General features: G+C 40.8%; 1 protein-coding gene across 2 annotated transcripts; it reads left to right on the top strand.

Moving 5' to 3' along the window:
* The first annotated feature begins 34 nt into the window (after positions 1-34).
* PNO1 (partner of NOB1 homolog) lies at positions 35-18,244 on the top strand. Of its 2 annotated transcripts, XM_055242774.2 has the most exons (7): positions 35-346; positions 584-733; positions 3,884-3,967; positions 4,471-4,531; positions 4,768-4,885; positions 15,387-15,457; positions 16,769-18,244. In XM_055242774.2, exons 1-7 carry the CDS (start codon positions 140-142, stop codon positions 16,834-16,836), a joined length of 759 nt encoding a protein of 252 aa, XP_055098749.1. In that variant the 5' UTR covers positions 35-139; the 3' UTR covers positions 16,837-18,244. The 2 variants fall into 2 exon arrangements, with proteins under 2 accessions (XP_055098749.1, XP_055098750.1); XM_055242775.2 differs by lacking the exons at positions 15,387-15,457; positions 16,769-18,244 and adding an exon at positions 7,167-7,203 and having other exon boundaries at positions 62-346.
* Positions 18,245-18,514: the final 270 nt, after the last annotated feature.

The following is an 18,514-nucleotide window of genomic DNA, read 5'->3' as shown; positions in this document are numbered from 1 at the left end:
CGGCCTCAAATCCTGGAGGTCCCCGGCCTGTGACGTTTTAGGAAAGGGGCGGAGCTGCAGGGGTGGTTGGCTGAGGCTGGCTCCTGCGCGGTGCAGCTGCGCACGTGTTTCAGCCGGAAGCGCCTTAAGATTCCCGGGGATGGAATCCGAAATGGAAGCGCAGAGCGCCGGGGCAGAGGAGGGCTTTACCCAGGTCACCCGCAAGGGTGGCCGACGGGCGAAGAAACGACAGGCTGAACAGCTGTCCGCAGCGGGAGAGGGCGGGGATGCAGGCCGCATGGACACAGAGGAGGCCAGGCCGGCGAAGAGGCCCGTCTTCCCACCCCTCTGTGGGGACGGGCTCCTGGTATGTGGCTGGGGCCCTAGGACAGCAACGAGGCAAGGGCCAGACGCGGATCAAGCCGGTGGCCTCTGGGGAATGTTGAAGCTGCGGTGGGGCTGTTCTGCCGTGATGCTCAGAGAGAAGTGATTCTTTGAAGTGTAACTAGTTCAGTTAAAGGAGGCCCTTTGTGGATCAGATGTCATTTTAAATTCCATCACCGTTCCTCCATAGCCTTCTGAGTTGTGTGTTCTTTTATTACAGAGTGGGAAAGAAGAAACAAGGAAAATTCCAGTCCCAGCTAACAGATACACACCATTGAAAGAAAACTGGATGAAGATATTTACTCCTATTGTGGAACATTTGGGACTTCAGATACGCTTTAACTTGAAATCAAGGAATGTAGAAATCAGGGTAAGGAAAATCTCAACCATTTCCCAATACACCAGGCTTTCTCTCCTACAGAGATGAAAAGGCATGAATAGGCTTTACTTAATGGGACTTTTCTGTTTTATGGTTTTTGTCCAGTTTAAAAATTTACCATATCGAGTTTGAACTTCCCAAATGCCTTAAAAATCTGCATTTGATACAAATATTAATTGAACTTGTAAATTAGTTCTGAGATCATACCAAAATACTGGCTCTGCTTCTGTGTATCTTTTATAATGTTCTATGTCAAATTGAGAAAAGGTCGAGTAAAGAGATTGTCATAAACAGAAGTAGGTAAATAATGAACATAAGCACTTGCTGCTTTACAAGAAGTATATACAGTCAGCGTCGGGGATATGTTCTGAGATATGTTTTGTCAGATGACTTAGTCCTTGTGCGAACATTATAGAGTGTGCTTACACAAACCTAGGTGGTATGTGTATATTTGTTTATATATGTTTTTCATATGGAAAACCAAATGTCCCAGCACCATTACTGAATATCAGTCATTTCATCTACTTGATCTGCATTGCCGGTATCCAGTGCCATATATCAGGTTTCTGTGTATTCTCCATTATACTGTTAGGAGACCACCATGGTATGAGCATTTGGTCACTGATCAAAATGTCATTATGCAGTGCATGACTGTGTTTTAATGGTGCTCTTTTGATTAAAAAATGTATTATTTTGATAAGAAACATATGCATGTGTGTGTGTGTGTGTATATATATATATATATATATATATATATATATTTTTTTTTTTTTTCTCTTTCACCCAGGCTAGAGTGAGTGGCATGATCTCGGCTCACTGTTAACAGGTGCCCGCCACCAAACCTGGCTAATTTTTCTATTTTTATTAGAGACTGGGTTTTAGCGTGTTGGCCAGGCTGGTCTCGAACTCCCGACCTTAGGTGATATGCACGTCTCGGCCTCCCAAAGTGCTGGGATTATAGGCGTGAGCTGCCCCGCCCGGCCTATGTATATATTTTAAATTCCGTGCTATCAATCCAGGAATTAGACATTAAAATTTACTTTGGGCTTTCTTTTCTGGGTGCCAATTTCATACCAGAATCAATAACCAAAATTAATTATATTTTCATTTTTAAGGATTCTTTTACCATCATCGGGACTGGTATAGTCTCATCTCTGTTAATGGAATATAATAATGGAACAAAGAGAGGCACTATTCTAAATAGTTGATAAAGTTTAAAATATCATAGAACATGATAGAGTAACTCCTCTTTGTCCCTGTTGCCATTCTCTCATTCAGGCTTTTATGGTTTCCTGCCAAGGAGTATTGTTTCATTGTAGGTTTCCCTTGCTTCATCGTTTGACGTCTCTCCTTTCTCCACTTATCCATCTGCCAGTGCCAGATTAATTTTCCCAGATCACAATGCTTTTATAACATCCTGGCATTTCAAAAAAAAAAAAAATTTTTTTTTTTTTTTTGAGATGGAGTCTCCCTCTATTGCCCAGGCTGGAGTAAAGTGGCATGATCTCGGCTCACTGCGAGCTCCGCCTCCTGGGTTCACGCCATCCTCCTGCCTCAGCCTCCTGAGTAGCTGGGACTACAGGCACCCACCACCACGCCCGGCTAATTTTTTGTATTTTTTAGTAGAGACAGGGTTTCACCGTGTTAGCCAGGATGGTCTTGATCTCCTGACCTCATGATTCACCCGCCTCGGCCTCCCAGAGTGCTGGGATTACAGGTGTGCGCATCTTCAACATTCCTAAAGGAAAAAGTTTTGGACTTAACTTGCTTTTCAAGTAGGAGACTCAGTCACAAGTTTGTCTCTCATGAATCATAAAGTTTATGTCCATACTTTTTGGTGGCTTTGGCCTTTGAAAGAGGTCCTCTCCTCCCTACTCCTTTCTCTTTCTACTTCAGTTCCAGTATCTTTCCGAGTCTAGCTCAAGTTCTTTCTCTGTTATGGTATGTCCATTTTTCAGTCATATCTTCAGTGCCTAAACTTTTCATGTGCTTCACTGTCCTATTTATTGCAAGATAATCACTTTGGATTCCACTAACATTTATTGATGCTGCCATATACCAGACACACAGTGGTATTACACCATGCTCTACATCATTTAGTCTTCAGGATATTCCCATCTTAAAGATGTGAGGAAACTTGGCCATAATTATCAGGCTAATAAGGGAAATTTTCTGTTATACTAGTAGGGAACACTCAGCATCTTCTACTCTGACCTCCTTATTTTACTGATGAGAAAACTCAAGATCTAAAGTATCTATGGGACTTGTCTAAGGTCACATATAGGATTGGAACTAGGGCCTAGTTTTAAATGGGAAAGCCCTAGGGACTTTCCCATTGCACAAGCCCATATGGTTTTAAATTTGTTGACTACGTGGTCTCTTCAATTAGACCGTGAATGTGCATGGGACAGTGGAAGTAACAATTTTGAAATCAGACCTGTGTTGAAATCGTACCCTTTTTGCTTTTTAGTACTTTAGTTTCCTCACATACGAAGGTAGTCGTATCACTTAACATTCAAAGTTGTTGTGAAGGTTAGAGTTATGGTGTGTAATGCATGTTATTTATAGTGCGTGTTATTTATAGTGGTAGGCATTTTATGAATAACAGTTATTTCTGCATTTCTCAAATAAACTTTGAGGACAGGTGCAGTGCTTCAATGATTATTTCCCCAATCAGTGCATGCAGGTAGTTAGGCCTGAAGCTGTTGGTTTAAGAAACATCAGCATATAAATGATAACGACGAAGATTAAGTCAGGAATCCCAGGGAAGACTGCCTTGAGAGAGAAGAGGAGAGGACATTGGGCATTGAAGGGATGGACAGAAGGTAGAGGTTCTTCAGAATGCGAGAGATTGGGTTGTGCCAGAGGAGTCTTGCTGTTAACCCCAAAATCTGATCATATAGTGCGGTTATTTGACACTCTTTGGGTGGAACAGCCAAGCTTTGGAGCTGGGAAGGTTTTGTTTTGCAAATAAAATATAGCACTTATCTGACCAGAACCTGCGTTATACAGAATATATTAGGGAAAGGTGGTGGTGAAGGAAATTCTCCAATAATGGGAAAGGACATTTCTAGTATTTTGTTAGGACATTTTCTGTTTGATTCTCACCGGTATTTTGTACCCTTTTTTGTTTTTTAACAGACTTGTAAAGAAACCAAGGATGTTAGTGCTCTGACAAAAGCAGCTGATTTTGTGAAAGCTTTTATTCTCGGCTTTCAGGTGGAGGTGAGTAATTCCATGATATCTAAAATGGGGACTTGAAAAATATTCAGTGTGAACATTTCAATGGATTAGGCATTAAAAAAAAATAAAGGCCAGGCGCAGTGGCTCACATCTGTAATCCCAGCACTCTGGGAGGCCGAGGCAGGTGGATCACTTGAGGCCAGGAGTTCAAAATCAGCCTGGCCAACATGGCAATACCCTCCATCTCTACTAAAAATACAAAAAAATTAGCTGGGTGTGGTGGTGCATGCATGCAGTCCCAGCTACTTGGGAGGCTAAGGTGGGAGAATCACTTGAACTGGGGAGGCAGAGATTGCAGTGATTCAAGATCACGCCACTGCACTCCAGCCTGGGTGACAGCGTAAGACTCTGTCTCCAAGGAAAAAAGAAAAAAAAGCTTTCTAGCGCTAGAGTTTGTGGATTTTAGTTCCATAGTGCTTTGCACTTTACTCTTTTTCAGGTACGCAAATGGAAGGGGCTTCACGGTGTTTGTTTTTATATTATAGGATGCACTTGCCCTCATCAGGTTGGATGACCTCTTCCTAGAGTCTTTTGAAATTACAGATGGTAAGTGTGTGGTGGTCTGTGCTCTTGTGTCGCTGACTTTGTATTGTGATGTGACTCTCAGTTTTCTAATAGCATCAGTTGAGCTGTATTTTTAGCAACTTTAAAAAAAAATATATATATATATATATATACACTTTGTGTCCTTTAGAGAAATTTAGTTTATGATTAAACTTTATGTGGAAGTGGGTGGTACACTAGAATGGCTTGCCTCCTGAGATCTTGCTTTTCTTGTTTAGTTAAACCCCTAAAGGGAGACCATCTATCCAGGGCAATAGGAAGAATCGCCGGCAAAGGAGGAAAAACCAAATTCACCATAGAGAATGTGACACGGACGCGGATAGTTTTGGCTGATGTGTAAGTATCTGATCTTGAGAAAATTATTGTCATATTTGATCTTTTGTTTTAAGAAAGTCATAACAGTTGTATTTTATGTATAATGTTGCTGCTAAATCTTAGTACAAATGCTTCTCATAAACCCATTATAAATTGAAAATATCATAAGTCTAAAATGCATTTAATATGCCTGACTTATGGAACATTATAGCTTAGCCTAGCCTATCATAAACGTTGTCAGAACACACATTAGCCTACAGTTGGGCAAAGTCATCCAACACAAATTCTACTTTATGACAGAGTGTTGAATATTGAATACTGTACTAAAAATGAAAAACAGAATGGTTGTATGTGTATTTGAAGTAGAGCATTCTGAATGTGTATCACCTTTGCACCCTTGTAAAGTTGAAAAATCCCAGTTTGAACCATCTTAAGTTGGGAATCATCTGTATACTTTTGGGTGAATAGATAGTCACCAACTTTGAAAGAGGCTTAAGTTGAGAAAATTTAAGAAATTATATATTCTTTTCTCATTTAACAAGGAAGAAATGTTTAGAAATGATATTAAAAGAAATTATTATAGGTGAAGATTTAAATAATATCTCGGGTTGGGCGCAGTGGCTCACGCCTGCAATCCCAGCACTTTGGGAGGCTGAGGTGGGCGGATCACCTAAGGTCAGGAGTTCAAGACCAGTCTGGCCAACATGGTGAAACCCTGTCTCTACTAAATATACAAAAATTAGCTGGGCATGTGGCATGCGCCATTAGTCCCAGCTACTCAGGAGGCTGAGGCAGGAGAATCACTTGAACCTGGGAGGAGGAGGTTGCAGTGAGCCGAGATCGTGCCACTGCACTCCAGCCTGGGCGACAGAGTGAGACTCTGTCTCAAATAAATAAATAAATACATATATACATACATACATACATACATACATACATACATACATACATACTTAAGGGAATCTATTAAATCACTAGGGGAGAACAAGCAATCACTATTTCAGATGCCCTTGTGAGTCTTTAGAAATATATATCTGCTTTATACATATACATATATATGTTAAGGCCTTTTATTAAAGGAGGGGAATATCGTACATTAGGGAAAACTAGAGAGCAGTTACATGTGAACATAAATAAGATGATAGGGGCTTAAAATAAAGATGCCAGAAGTGAAGCTGGGATTACCCCTGTTGAGGTTGAAGCTGCCCAGGCTGGGGATCTTACTGGCAGATGGCTCAGAGATTATATAATGCTTTGAAGGTGGGAAACTGAACAGTTGACTGAGAGGAGGAGGGTTGTACCTGCGACTAAATCCTGAAATAATTTCATTTAATATCTCAATTTTGCTCCATACTGAAGGACTCTTCATTATATAGAATCTAAATTTTGTACATTCTTTATACTTTAAGGATAACTATACTACTGTGTTGGTGGCCCTCTTTACCTGAAGCCAGGAATATAATTACATTGTTTGATCTATGGATTGAGCCTAGAGTCAGAAATATGGACCCTTGGGAGAAGCTATTTTGAACTGGAAATGTGCAAATGCACACCACATTTAAAAATATGGCCAAGCATGGTGGCTCACATCTGTAATCCCAGCACTTTGGAAGGCTGAGGCAGGTGGATGGCATGATCTCAGGAGTTTGAGACGAGCCTGGGCAACATGGTGAAACCCCTTCTCTACAAAAAAATACAAAAATTAGCCAGGTGTGGCGGCCCACACCTGTAGTGCCAGCTACTTGGGAGGCTGAAGTGGGAGGATCACCTGAGCCTAGAAGGTTGAAGCTGCAGGGAGCCATGATCATGCCACCGTACTCAACCCTGGGTGACAGAGTGAGACTCTAACAAAATAAAAATAAAAATACCACATATAGTCTGGGCACAGTGGATCATGCCCATAATCCCAGCACTTTGGGAGGCCAAGGTGGGAGGAAGGAATGCTTGAGTCCCAAAGTTCAAGACCAGCCTCGGCAACATAGGGAGATCCCATCTCTACAAAAAGTATAAAAATTAGGCGTGATTGTGCACACCTGTAGCCCTAGCTACTCAGGATGCTCAGGTGGGAGGATTGCTTGAACCAAGAATGTCAAGGCCACAGTGAACCATGATGGCACCACTGCACTCTAGCCTGGGTGACACAGTGAAACCTTGTATCCAAAAAATAAAAAATTAATTAATTTTAAAAAATCCATATACAGATGCTCCTCACCGTATGGTGGAGTTACGTCCAGATAAACCTGTTGTAAATTAAAGATCTCATAAGTCAGAAGTTCATTTGATACTTCATTTGATATCATAGGATACTTCTCTTTGAAAACTGAAGAGCATTCTGAATGCGTATCATTTTGACGCAATTACAAAGTCAAAAAAAAATCTTCAGTTAAATCATCGTTAACTCATGGACTGGCTGAGTAGCCCTGAAAGCTTTCATGAATTTAAAAATCCATGGCCCAGCACGGTGGCTCACACCTGTAATCCTAGCACTTTGGGAGGCCGAGGCGGGCGGATCACCTGAGGTCAGGAGTTCAAAACCAGCCTGGCCAACATGGTGAAACCCAGTCTCTACTGAAAATACAAAAAAACTAGCTGGGTGTGGTGGCACATGCCTGTTATCCCAGTTACTTGGGAGACTGAGGCAGGAGAATTGCTTGAACCTGGGAGGCGGAGACTGCAGTGAGCCGAGATTGCACCACTGCATTCCAGCCTGGGCGACAGAGCAAGACTCCATCTCCAAAAAAAAAAAAAGGCTAGGCGTGGTGCCTCACACCTGTAATTTCAGCACTTTGGGAGGCTAAGGCGGGTGGATCACCTGAGGTCAGGAATTCGAAGCCAGCCTGGGCGACAGTGAGACTCTGTCTCAAAAAAAAAAAAGAATTTAGAAATCTAAAACTGTAACTGATTTGCCAATGAAATTATATAGTCTGTCATTAAGTTTATTACTGGTAAATTTATAAGTATATTTATAAGTGTTAACCTAAAATTTACTAGTTAAACCAACTTTTTAGAAGTTTATTGTGGCATAATTTACATACAATAAAATTCTCCTGTTTTAAGTATCCCGTTTAATGAGTTTTTGGCAAATGTATATTGTAGTCCCATGACACTCATACAGTTCTCTTACCCTGAAAGTTCCCTCGTGCATCTTTATGGTCGGTTGCCTGCCCCCACCCTTTTCTGGGACAACCATTGCTCTAATTTCTGTCACTCTTATTTTGCATTTTCTAGAAATTCATATAAATGGAAATACACAGTATGTAGGCTTTGGTGTATGACTTCTCTTAATTAGCATGTTATTTTGGATTTCTCCATTTTGTTGGGTGTATCAGTAGTTCCTTTTTATTGGCAAGTACTATTTCATTGCACAGGGATACTGTTGACCCTTGAATATTGCAGGGATTAGGGATGCTGAACCCCCAACATGGTTGAAAATCCACGTATGTATGACTTGACTCTCCCAAAACGTAACTAACTACTCCTGCTTTTGGCTGGAAGCTATACCAATAACAAACAGTTGATAAACACATATTTTGTATGTTATATGTATTGTATACTGTACTCTTTCATAAAGTAAGCTAGAGAAAAGAAAATGTTATTAAGAAAATTATAAGGAAGAGAAAATCTATATACTATTCATTAAGTGGAAGTGGATCTCATAAAGGTCTTCATGGTGAACAAGCTAAGGAGGACGAGGAAGAGGGGTTAATCTTGCTGTCTCATGGGTGGCAGAGGAGGAAGACGTGGAAGGGGAGGCAGGAGAGGCAAGCATACTCTGGAACTTTACAGAAATACATTGTAATTTCTGACTTTTTTGCCCTTTCACTTCCCTAAAAATGTTTCTGTAGGGTACCAATCCTCCTCCACAGTTTGTTTAGTTTCAGTGCCCACGTCATAAAAGGGTCTATGTCATAAAAGACGTCAAAAGCATCTTGAATAATCAGAAACCTTCTGCCAAATTGTCTAATGTCACCTTGTTTTCTGACACTGCTGCTTCTACATCATCTTCCTCATCACCCGGCACTGCTTCAGAAGCATTCACCTCCATCAAGTCGTCTTCTGTTAATTCCTCTGGCATAGTGTCTGTTAGCTCTTGATTTCTCCGAGATCCATATCTTGAAACCCTTCACCCCTCACTTTTGGCCATATCCACAGTCTCTTTCATGATTTCTTATTTGGCTCTGTCGTAAATCCTGTACTGTCATGCAAAACCTCTGGACGTGGTTTTCTCCAGCAGGAATTTATAGTTGCAGGCGTGAGGCTTTCACAGCTTTTTCCATAATAATGACAGTGTCTTCAATGGCATAGTCCTTCCAGACTTTTACGATGTTCTTTCCATCAAGTTCTCTTCCATAGCATTGACACTATTTTCCATAGAGTAGTGTGTGTAATGAACCTTAAAGGTCTTTATGACTACCTGTTCTGGAGGCTGAATTAGAGAGTGTTTGGGTGCAAGGAGACCACTTTGTTGCCTTTCAGTGTTGAACTCATGTGGTTCTGGGTGGCTGGGACATTGCTCAACATCAAAAGAGCTTTAAAAGGCATTTCTTACTGGCAAGATAGTTCCTGACTTCAGGGAAAAAGCATCGATGGAATCAATCCAGAAAAAGAGCTCTCCTTGTGCAAGCCTTCTTGTACATCCAGAAGACAGGCCACTGGTGTTTACCTTTTCCCTTCAAGCATCGGGGTTAGCAGCTTTATAGATAATGGCAGTCCTGATCATAAACCTTACTGCATTTGCACAAAACAGTAAAGTCTAGCCTATCCCTTCCTGCATTAAATCCTGGTGTTTGCTACTCTTCTTTACTAATAATTGCCCTTTGTGACATTTTTTTCCAGAACAGGACATTTTTCATCTGCACAGAAAACCTGTTCAGGCAGATATTATTTCTCCTCAATGATTTTCTTAATGGCATCTAGGAACTTGTCTGCTGCCCTTTGGTGAGCAGAAGCTGCTTCTCCTGTTATCCTGACATTTTTAAAGCCACCTCTTTCTAACATTATCAAACCATCCTTTGCTGGTGTTCAGTTCTCCAGCTTTAGATCCTTCACTTTCCTTTTGCTGTAAGTTGTCACATAATGACTTAATTTTTTTCTCCATCATATTAGACTCTATAGATATGTCTTTCTTAGAACAATCTTGCACCCACATAAAAGCTGCATTTCCAATTTGAGATTGTCAAGAAAAGAATCATAAGATCTATAAATTTGGAGAGGAAACTTTATTTCTTAGGAAGGGTTGCAGTCTGCAGGGTGGCCATTCTGACAGGCTGGGAAGTATAGCCTTCAGCAGAGACCAAAAGCAGGCACTTTGAAGGAGGAAAGGATGAGACAGGAATTTATGCTGAATGGGTTGGCCAAGTATACTTATTTAACAGGTTATAGGAGGAGTTCTGAATATAAGAGGGGTCCTAATGCTTGTATACTGAATAAATGTAACATGCAACCCCTGGTCACTTTGGGGTGGAGACTTAACATTTAAAATACCTGACAATTAGATCCTGTATGTTACAAGATGAAGTAGGGACAGGGACATGACGACCGAATGCACTGCCTCTGGAAGCTGGTAGAACCAGTCCATGGTCAGTGATCTCTTATCAGGAGATGTTACTGGGATCAGTCTCTTGTCCAGTCAAAGCTATAGTTACTGTTTGTGGAACAGAGTGTGGGAAGGGGGAAGTTGGGGTCAATCTGTATCTAGCTATTGGTGAGCTGTAATTGTTTTAATATTGTTTATCACAAGGTCAGTGCTTGTTAAGCTGCTAGAGAAAAAAAAAATATCCCGTGGCCGTTAGAATGTCGTTTACTCTTTAAGTGTAGGGTGTATGACTTAACCCTTGCCCAGGTGGTCTTAGGTCATGTTTACAATTTGATATCTTATTGCCACAGTCTGTTCTGTCTTGCCTGGGGTCCTAGAAGCTTTATTTTTATTTTATAAGATAAAGGGGTATTTGGCAAAACTGCAGGTGTATTCACATCTGTTGTAGCTGCAGTGATAGCTTCATGAATTTCCTTTTCTTTTTTTTACAATGGTCCTATGGTATAGTCATTTATCTTGAAGTGGTGGGCAACTGCGGCTGCAGGCCTCAGTCAACAGTACCTATCAAGCAATTCAGCTTTTTCTTTTTCTTTTTTTTTTTTTGAGATGGAGTCTCCCTCTGTCGCCAAGGCTGAAGTGCAGTGGTGCAATCTTGGCTCACTGCAACCTCCATCTCCCGGGTTCAATGGATTCTCCTGCCTCAGCCTCCTGAGTAGCTGTGACTATAGGCATTTGCCACCATGCCCGGCTAATTTTTTTGTATTTTTAGTAGAGACGGGGTTTCACCATGTTAGCCAGGATGGTCTCAATCTCCTGACCTCGCAATCCACCCGCCTCGGGCTCCCAAAGGGCTGGGATTACAGGTGTGAGCCACCGCGCCTGGCCAGTTCACCTTTTTCTTGTACTGTCATGACTTTTCTGTGCTTCTTTGGAGCACTCCCAACATCACTAGTGGCACTTTATGTGGGACCCACCCGACATGGGTCCCATGGTCCCAAAGCTTACAATATTGCACTAAGATTAAAAACAGGCAAGAACCTGCGAGAAATCACTTTCTACTGTGATAGACAGTTTATTGGAGAGTCAAAACTGCTCATAGGAGATGATCAGCATCACATGTGATCAGCATCACATGGCATTCTAAGTGGATACTTGCAACACCTGAGCTCACCACAAGATCAATAGGTGGTGGCTGTGAAGTTGTCGTACAGTATGCAGTACAGTTAATTTTATGGAGTTATGATTTAATACTGCATCTTTGCATTTGTTTCCATTTCTCTTGACTACAAATGGCATCATATATGGCTCGTGTTTGTGTGCGTAAGTTTTAATTTTAACTTTTTATAATAGATTTGTGTATATTTTATGGTAGTAAATAAGATAGACTAGTACCTACATACGGTTTATGCATTCATGACATAGCTTTTTCTTAATTTTTTTGACATTTCTACAATACTTAGCTCCTCTCTGGATTTTTTCAAATCTCCAAAATATCTTCCAATATATGTGTTGAAAAAAATTTGTGTGTAACTGGACCCATGCAGTTCAAACCTATTATTCAAAAGTCAGCTGTATTACATTTTGTTTATCCAGTCACAGTAGGTGGACATTTGGGTTGTTTTCAGTTTGTGGCTATGTGAATAATGTTGCTACTGTATTACTTACATCTTTTATGTTTTCTTACAAACTGAATTACAAACTACTTGAAATTAAGAGATGTACTATCTCTTGCTTTTGCTGTAGACAGGCTAGTTGGAAATGTACATTTAACAGTTTATATTAATTATAATAAAGCTGTTAGATGGGCTGTTGTGTACCTATAAAAGTTATTTTTGATGAGTTGCCAATAACCTGGCAAAATACAGTATAATGTAAGCCAGATAGAAAACTAAAAACAATTGGTTCCAGGTGTATTTAATACAAGCAGATGGGAAATGATGTTGCCTCTGTGTCTTGAAGCCTCCACTCCTTTCCAACTATTGCCCCATTACTTTGGTTCTTTCTGCAGCAAAACTACTCCCACTTTATCTGTTTTTGTTGTATTTATTTCCTCATCTGTCATGCTCTGTTTTAAATAATTTTAATCAAAGTTAAACATACACATAGTTTTAAAAAGCCAAATATTGGCCAGGCGCGATGGCTCACACCTGTAATCCCAGCACTTTGGGAGGCCAAGGCGGGCAGATCACAAGGTCAGGAGATTGAGACCATCCTGGCTAACACAGTGAAACCCCGTCTCTACTAAAAATACAAAAAATTAGTCGGGCATGGTGGTGGGCACCTGTAGTCCCAGTTACTTGGGAGGCTGAGGCAGGAGGATGGTGTGAATCCAAGAGGTGGAGCTTGCAGTGAGCCGAGATTGCGCCACTACACTCCAGCCTGGGGGACAAAGCGAGACTCCGTCTCAAAAGAAAAAAAAAAAAGCCAAAAATTTCTACTGCCTACCTCCATTTCACCCTTTTCAGGGGAACCAATTTCAACTCTTTTAGCTTATCTTAAAAAATTACTTGTCTCTATTTCCAGATATTTTGTTCATATACAGCCTCTTATTTTTCAGATTCACTCTTGACTTTCTACCATCAAAGATGAAGATTTAGCTGTCTTTCACCCCCTTACTTCCCCTGCACACACTCAGCCTTTCTGACACTCCGATTTATTCTTCTCTGTCCTCCTGATGGTCCCCTTGTGGTTTTTGTTAGATTCATGTTCAGTGTTACCTGAAAACAGAAATCAGTGCTCAGGGTACTTAGAGCTGAGCCAGGTGAAATACTGTGACTGCCTTATGTTTCTTTTGCAGCATTGTTTTCACTTGAGGAAGTAACTCTTATGTGTCTATGTCCTTTCTTCATTTTCATCGTACTAATTCAGTAAGAAGCTATATGTTGTCTGTGTCTCCTCTTGATGTATTAGAATGCATCTAATATTTGAGAAATCTCTCCTGGAGATGTCTATTCCAAAAACGCCCCCATGCTTTCTGCCTGCATTCTGGCTGCACAGCCATCATCCTGGGTTCCCTGTCCCCTGCCTTGGAGTCTCTTTCCCGGAGTTCTGCTTCTTGATATTCCCGCTGCTGATTTAGGCATCAGTTGACTTGGGTCTGCACAGTCAGTTCCATCTCCTCCATCTGCTTTCCACCTTTCTGGACTTTGCTACTGTTATCACTCTCTTCTTCCTTTTGGCCTTACGTCTTTCCTGTCATTTTAGTGGAGTTTGAGGAAGGAACATTTGTAAATGTTTGTTTTGTTCATCTGCAGGTGTCTGGAGGAAGAGCATTACAGAGGAAGGGGAAAGCAAAAGATCTTGAGTTGAGGGCACATCTGGCAGTGAGCAAGGAGGCTTGACCAAGGACGAAAGGGAGAGAGTGGAGAGTGATAGATGAGTCAAAAATAATAGGGCCTTGAGGTCATCATAAGGACTTTGGCTTTTACTCTGAGTGAATAGGAAGTCATTGGATGATTGTGAGCAGAGGAAGGGAGGTGGGATGTGAGGGGGCGAGGGGCAGTGAAGGTGGGTAGGATCCATAGATGGGAGGTCCTGGGATGGGGGGAAGGATTATTTGTGTAGATATGAGCTGGAATGACAGAAAGTGGTGAAGGGAGAGTTGGATGTTTGAAATCGAAATTATGGGGGGCTGCAGTTTTTGGTAATGACCAAGTCCAGGGTGTGACCATGGATGGAAGACGCTGGAGTAGGGTGGAAAACAAGACCCCATGTTGGCATAAAGGATATCAAGGACCTGAGAGGCTGGCATGTTGGGATTATCATCTTCATGGGTATTGACATGATCGAGCATGGTGATGGGGAATAGCAAGAGAAAGACAGCGAGCCAGGAGCTAACGTCTTCACAGGTGATCTGCAGGGGCAGCTGAGGACCGCAGCCAGGCAGGGTGGTGGGTGATGTGGCCTGAGAGCAGATCCAAAGCCAAAGGGTTTTTAGGGAGGCAGGAGGGAGAGCATGTGGTCTGGATGTGGCATGAAGGCACCCGCTCCTCCCCCAGGCCCAGAGGTACCTAGTTTGTGGAGGAAAAACTGGCCACCATTTGAGATCTGGCCTTAGTTAAAGCCAGAAGGTGAAGGGAATATTAACAGGGGTTGAAGATATAGAAGCTTTAGCTGATTTGTACAGGGCACAGTGAAAACAGTTTGGAAGATGGACTCAAAAAGGCAAAATTGTATCTTGTCAGTTTTGTCATTCAGTAAAGAATGCCCATTAAAAGGGTCTAAATGATCCTCAGAGCCCTGAAGAAATTTAGATAATCTTTAGGAAACTTTGCAGTTGAAAACCAATTATGTTGAAATTGAGTACAGTATTGCATTTATGGGTATTCAGTAACCAGCTCTGCCAGTGTGTCATCTTGGGCAGGCTTTTTGATTTCTTATAAACGTCTCTCCTCATCTGTAAAACAGGAAGGTCATGTGAGGATTAATGAGGGCATGCATAGAAAGCCCTGGCACAAAAAGCACTCACAGGATGGGAGCCATCATTAACCAAGAATCTTCACAAATTTTACTTTTTCAAACAATTCTTTGTCTTTTCTAATAATTTTTTATTGGGATACAATTCATATACCATAAAATTCACCCTTTTAAAAAGTGGTTTTTAGTATATTCGTGGAATTGTGCAGCCATAACCACTGCCTTCATAAAAGAATCTGACTCTATCATGATTTTCCAGCATTTTTGGAGTACAGGACTTAGGTAAGGAAATGCTTTTTTGTTTACAATGTGTCTTCTTTTTTTTCTTTTGAGAGAGAGGGTTTCGGTCTGTCACTCAGGTTGGCATGTTGGCACTCTACAGGCACGTGCTACTACACCCAGCTAACTGTTGAATTTTTTTGTAGAGATGGGGTCTCATTATGCTGTCCAGGCTTGTCTAAGACTCCTGGCCACAAACGATCTACCTGCCTTGGCCTCCCAAAGTGCTGGGATTACAGGTGTGAGTCATTGCATCCCAGCCACTAATTTGTCTCATTTTATTTCTTTCAGGAAAGTTCACATCCTTGGCTCCTTCCAAAATATCAAGATGGCAAGAACTGCCATTTGCAACCTAATCTTGGGTAATAGCCGTTTCTTTCTTTGGTGTTTTCTCTGGGAGGGATAGGAAGTTAATTTTGGAAGTCAAAACCACATTTGCAAAGCAATTTAGGGTAATATTAAAGATCGCAAGTAGAAACCCTTGGGAGCTGGCAAAGGTGGGCCTAGAGAAGGAAGTAGAATTTTTTTTTTTTTTTTTTTTTGAGCCAGAGTCTTGCTGTGTCGCCTAGGTTGGAGTGCAGTGGCGCAATCTCGGCTCACTGCAACCTCTGCCTCCCAAGTTCAAGCGATTCTCCTGCCTCAGACTTGTGAGTAGCTGAGACTAAAGGCGCCCGCCACCTTGCCTGGCTAATTTTTGTGTTTTTAGTAGGGTTTCACCATATTGGCCAGGCTGGTCTCGAACTCTTGACCTTGTGATCCGCCCACCTCAGCCTCCCAAAGTGCTGGGATTATAGGCGCGAGCCACCACGCCCAGCCGGAAGTAGAAATTTTTTGCGTAGATTCCATTTGTTTGCAAGAGAAGAGAAAGTGTTTATTGGGTAATATTGCTTAAATCTTTGCTGCCTTCCTGATAAGATGCAAAGAAAAACCATTCCAGAGTAGCAGGGAACATCACATTTTAGGTTCAACAAAGGAAGAGCTGCTGAACAGCTTCAGGCAATTTAATTGATCCACTTAACCCATTTTCTTGATCCTGCAGCAAAGTCAGTACCTTCTGATAAGAGTTACAGGATCTTAGTGGCTTGCTGGGAAAATTGGGATTCTCTGGTTCCCAGGCCTCAGTGATTGCCTTCTTTTTGAAATATTTTAACAACAAAGTGCCTTTCGCTCTTAGAAGTTTAAAATAGTTTTTGGAGAATATTTGGGTATTATTTCCGTTAAGGTGTTTTTTGTTTGTTTGTTTTGTAATTTCCAATTAAAGAAAATGTCTCTGTTCTTTTTAGGGTTCTAGACCCTTTTTCATGTGCAGTCTGCCCTCTGTCTGCAAGGTCCACATCTGCGGATCAAACCAATGGCAGATCAGATACTCAGAAAAAAAATACATAAAAATAATGGCAAATTAAAAATAATACAAATTTTAAAACACAATACAGTACTATTTACATAGCATTTACATTGTATTAGGTATTATAAGTAATCTAGAGATGATTTAAAGTATATAGGAGGATGTGTGTAGTTAATGTGCATATTTTTTATATAAGAGACTTGAGCATCCAAGGATTGTGGTGTCTGTGGGAGTCCTGAAACCAGTCTTCCTTAGACACTGAGGGACGACTCTAGGCGCTATAAATGTGAGTCTATTTCTGTATATACTTTTTTTTCCCCCTTTGCAGGAAATCCTCCTTCCAAGGTTTATGGCAATATTCGAGCTGTGGCTAGCAGATCAGCAGATCGATTCTGATTTCAAGTCAGAGACTTATCTTGCCTTTGGACTCTGGAGAAAAATACAGTGGTCGGTCACAAGAAACCATCTGAACAATTTCAGTCATTTGAAGCCTTCTTCCATTCTCAGTCAGAAGCATAAACAGAAAAGAAGGATTTAAGAGTATTCACACTCAACAGGTTTTAGGATAATTTAAATATCAAAAATTGATTCTATTATACTTACACATTAGGTATAATTTATCATTTATCTGAAATCACATGTAGCAGATTGCATAGTCTGTAATCCTCTCAGAGGGAAACTTCTTGTTTAAACAGCTCTATATGGATTTTTACTTTTATATTTATAAATGTATAACTTCATACAAATTTATAAGCATTTCTTTATAAATTGTAATTTAATAGATTGTCTCAGAAAAACCTCTCTGAATGATGACCCTTCCTTAATACTGGGTGATGTGTGAATATTTGTTTGTTGGCGGACAGGGTCTCACTTTGTCACCCAGGCTAGAGTGCAGTGGTGCAATCTCAGCTCACTGCAGCCTCAGCCTCCTGAGTTCAAGTGATCCTCCTGCTTCAGCCTCCCTAGTAGCTGGGACTACAAGTGTGCACCACCATGCCTGGCTAATTTTTTATATTTTTTGTAGAGATGGGGTTTCGCCATGTTGAGCAGGCTGGTCTCGAACTCCTGACCTCAAGGGATCCGTCCGCCTCAGCCTCCCAAAGTGCTGGGATTACAGGCGTAAGCCACTGCGCCTGGCCTTGATGTGTGAATATTTGAGAGGTCATAAGCAGTGGTTTTGGCTATACCATATTATACCATATACATCAGTAAGAGCTCATCTTGGAACCTGTTTTGCAGTTTTAAAAATTAAAGACCTACATCACAGGGTTGATGTGAAGAAAGCTTTATTTTTCAAAGGAGTATTTAATGAAAGTATACAAAACCAATGTTGGGTATATAGACGCTTCTCAACTTATGATGGGTTTAGGTCCAGATAAGCCCACTGTGAGTTGAAAATACCAAAAATCGAACATCATAGCTTAGCCTACCTTAAAAGGGCTCCGAACACTACATAAGCCTACAGTTGGGCAAAATCGTCTAATACAAAGCCTACTTTATAATAAAGTATGTTGAATGTCTCACGTAATTTTTGAAGATTACATTGAAAGTGAAAAACTGAATGGTTGGGTACTTGAAATACAGCTTCTACTGAATGAGTAATTCTAAAGTTGAAAAATAGTAAGAACCATCATAAGTCTGTTTCTTCTAGTACAGGTGAAATGATGAAAGAATGCTTTTTTCCCACCCAAAAAACTATGTTCTATAAATGCAGACTAGCTAGTTTCTGCCTGTTTAAATAGTATTATTTTATACATTACAAAATGGAAGGAACTTACTTTATTAAACTTAACTTTGATACTTCTCTTGTGCATCATCTCTAAAACCCTTGATGAAAACATGTAAACTTCAGTAATGGGAGTATTAGAAAGTTCATGTAGGAACTAAAAGAAAAATTGTTGAGCTTATTTCCTTTATATCAGTTACATATCCCACTGTTCTAAGCTAGTTTGTACAGTATGTGGGATTGGATATACTTAGGTATTTTTAAAAATTTCATTCATTAATGCTTTTTTTTTTGCAAAATACTCAACTGGGAATCCACATGGAAATTGCTGAGTTATATCCCACCTCA

Source organism: Symphalangus syndactylus, chromosome 14 (genome assembly GCF_028878055.3).
Source record: "Symphalangus syndactylus isolate Jambi chromosome 14, NHGRI_mSymSyn1-v2.1_pri, whole genome shotgun sequence".
In the NCBI taxonomy this organism is placed as follows: domain Eukaryota; kingdom Metazoa; phylum Chordata; class Mammalia; order Primates; family Hylobatidae; genus Symphalangus; species Symphalangus syndactylus.
This window is presented reverse-complemented; position numbering and strand designations above follow the sequence as displayed.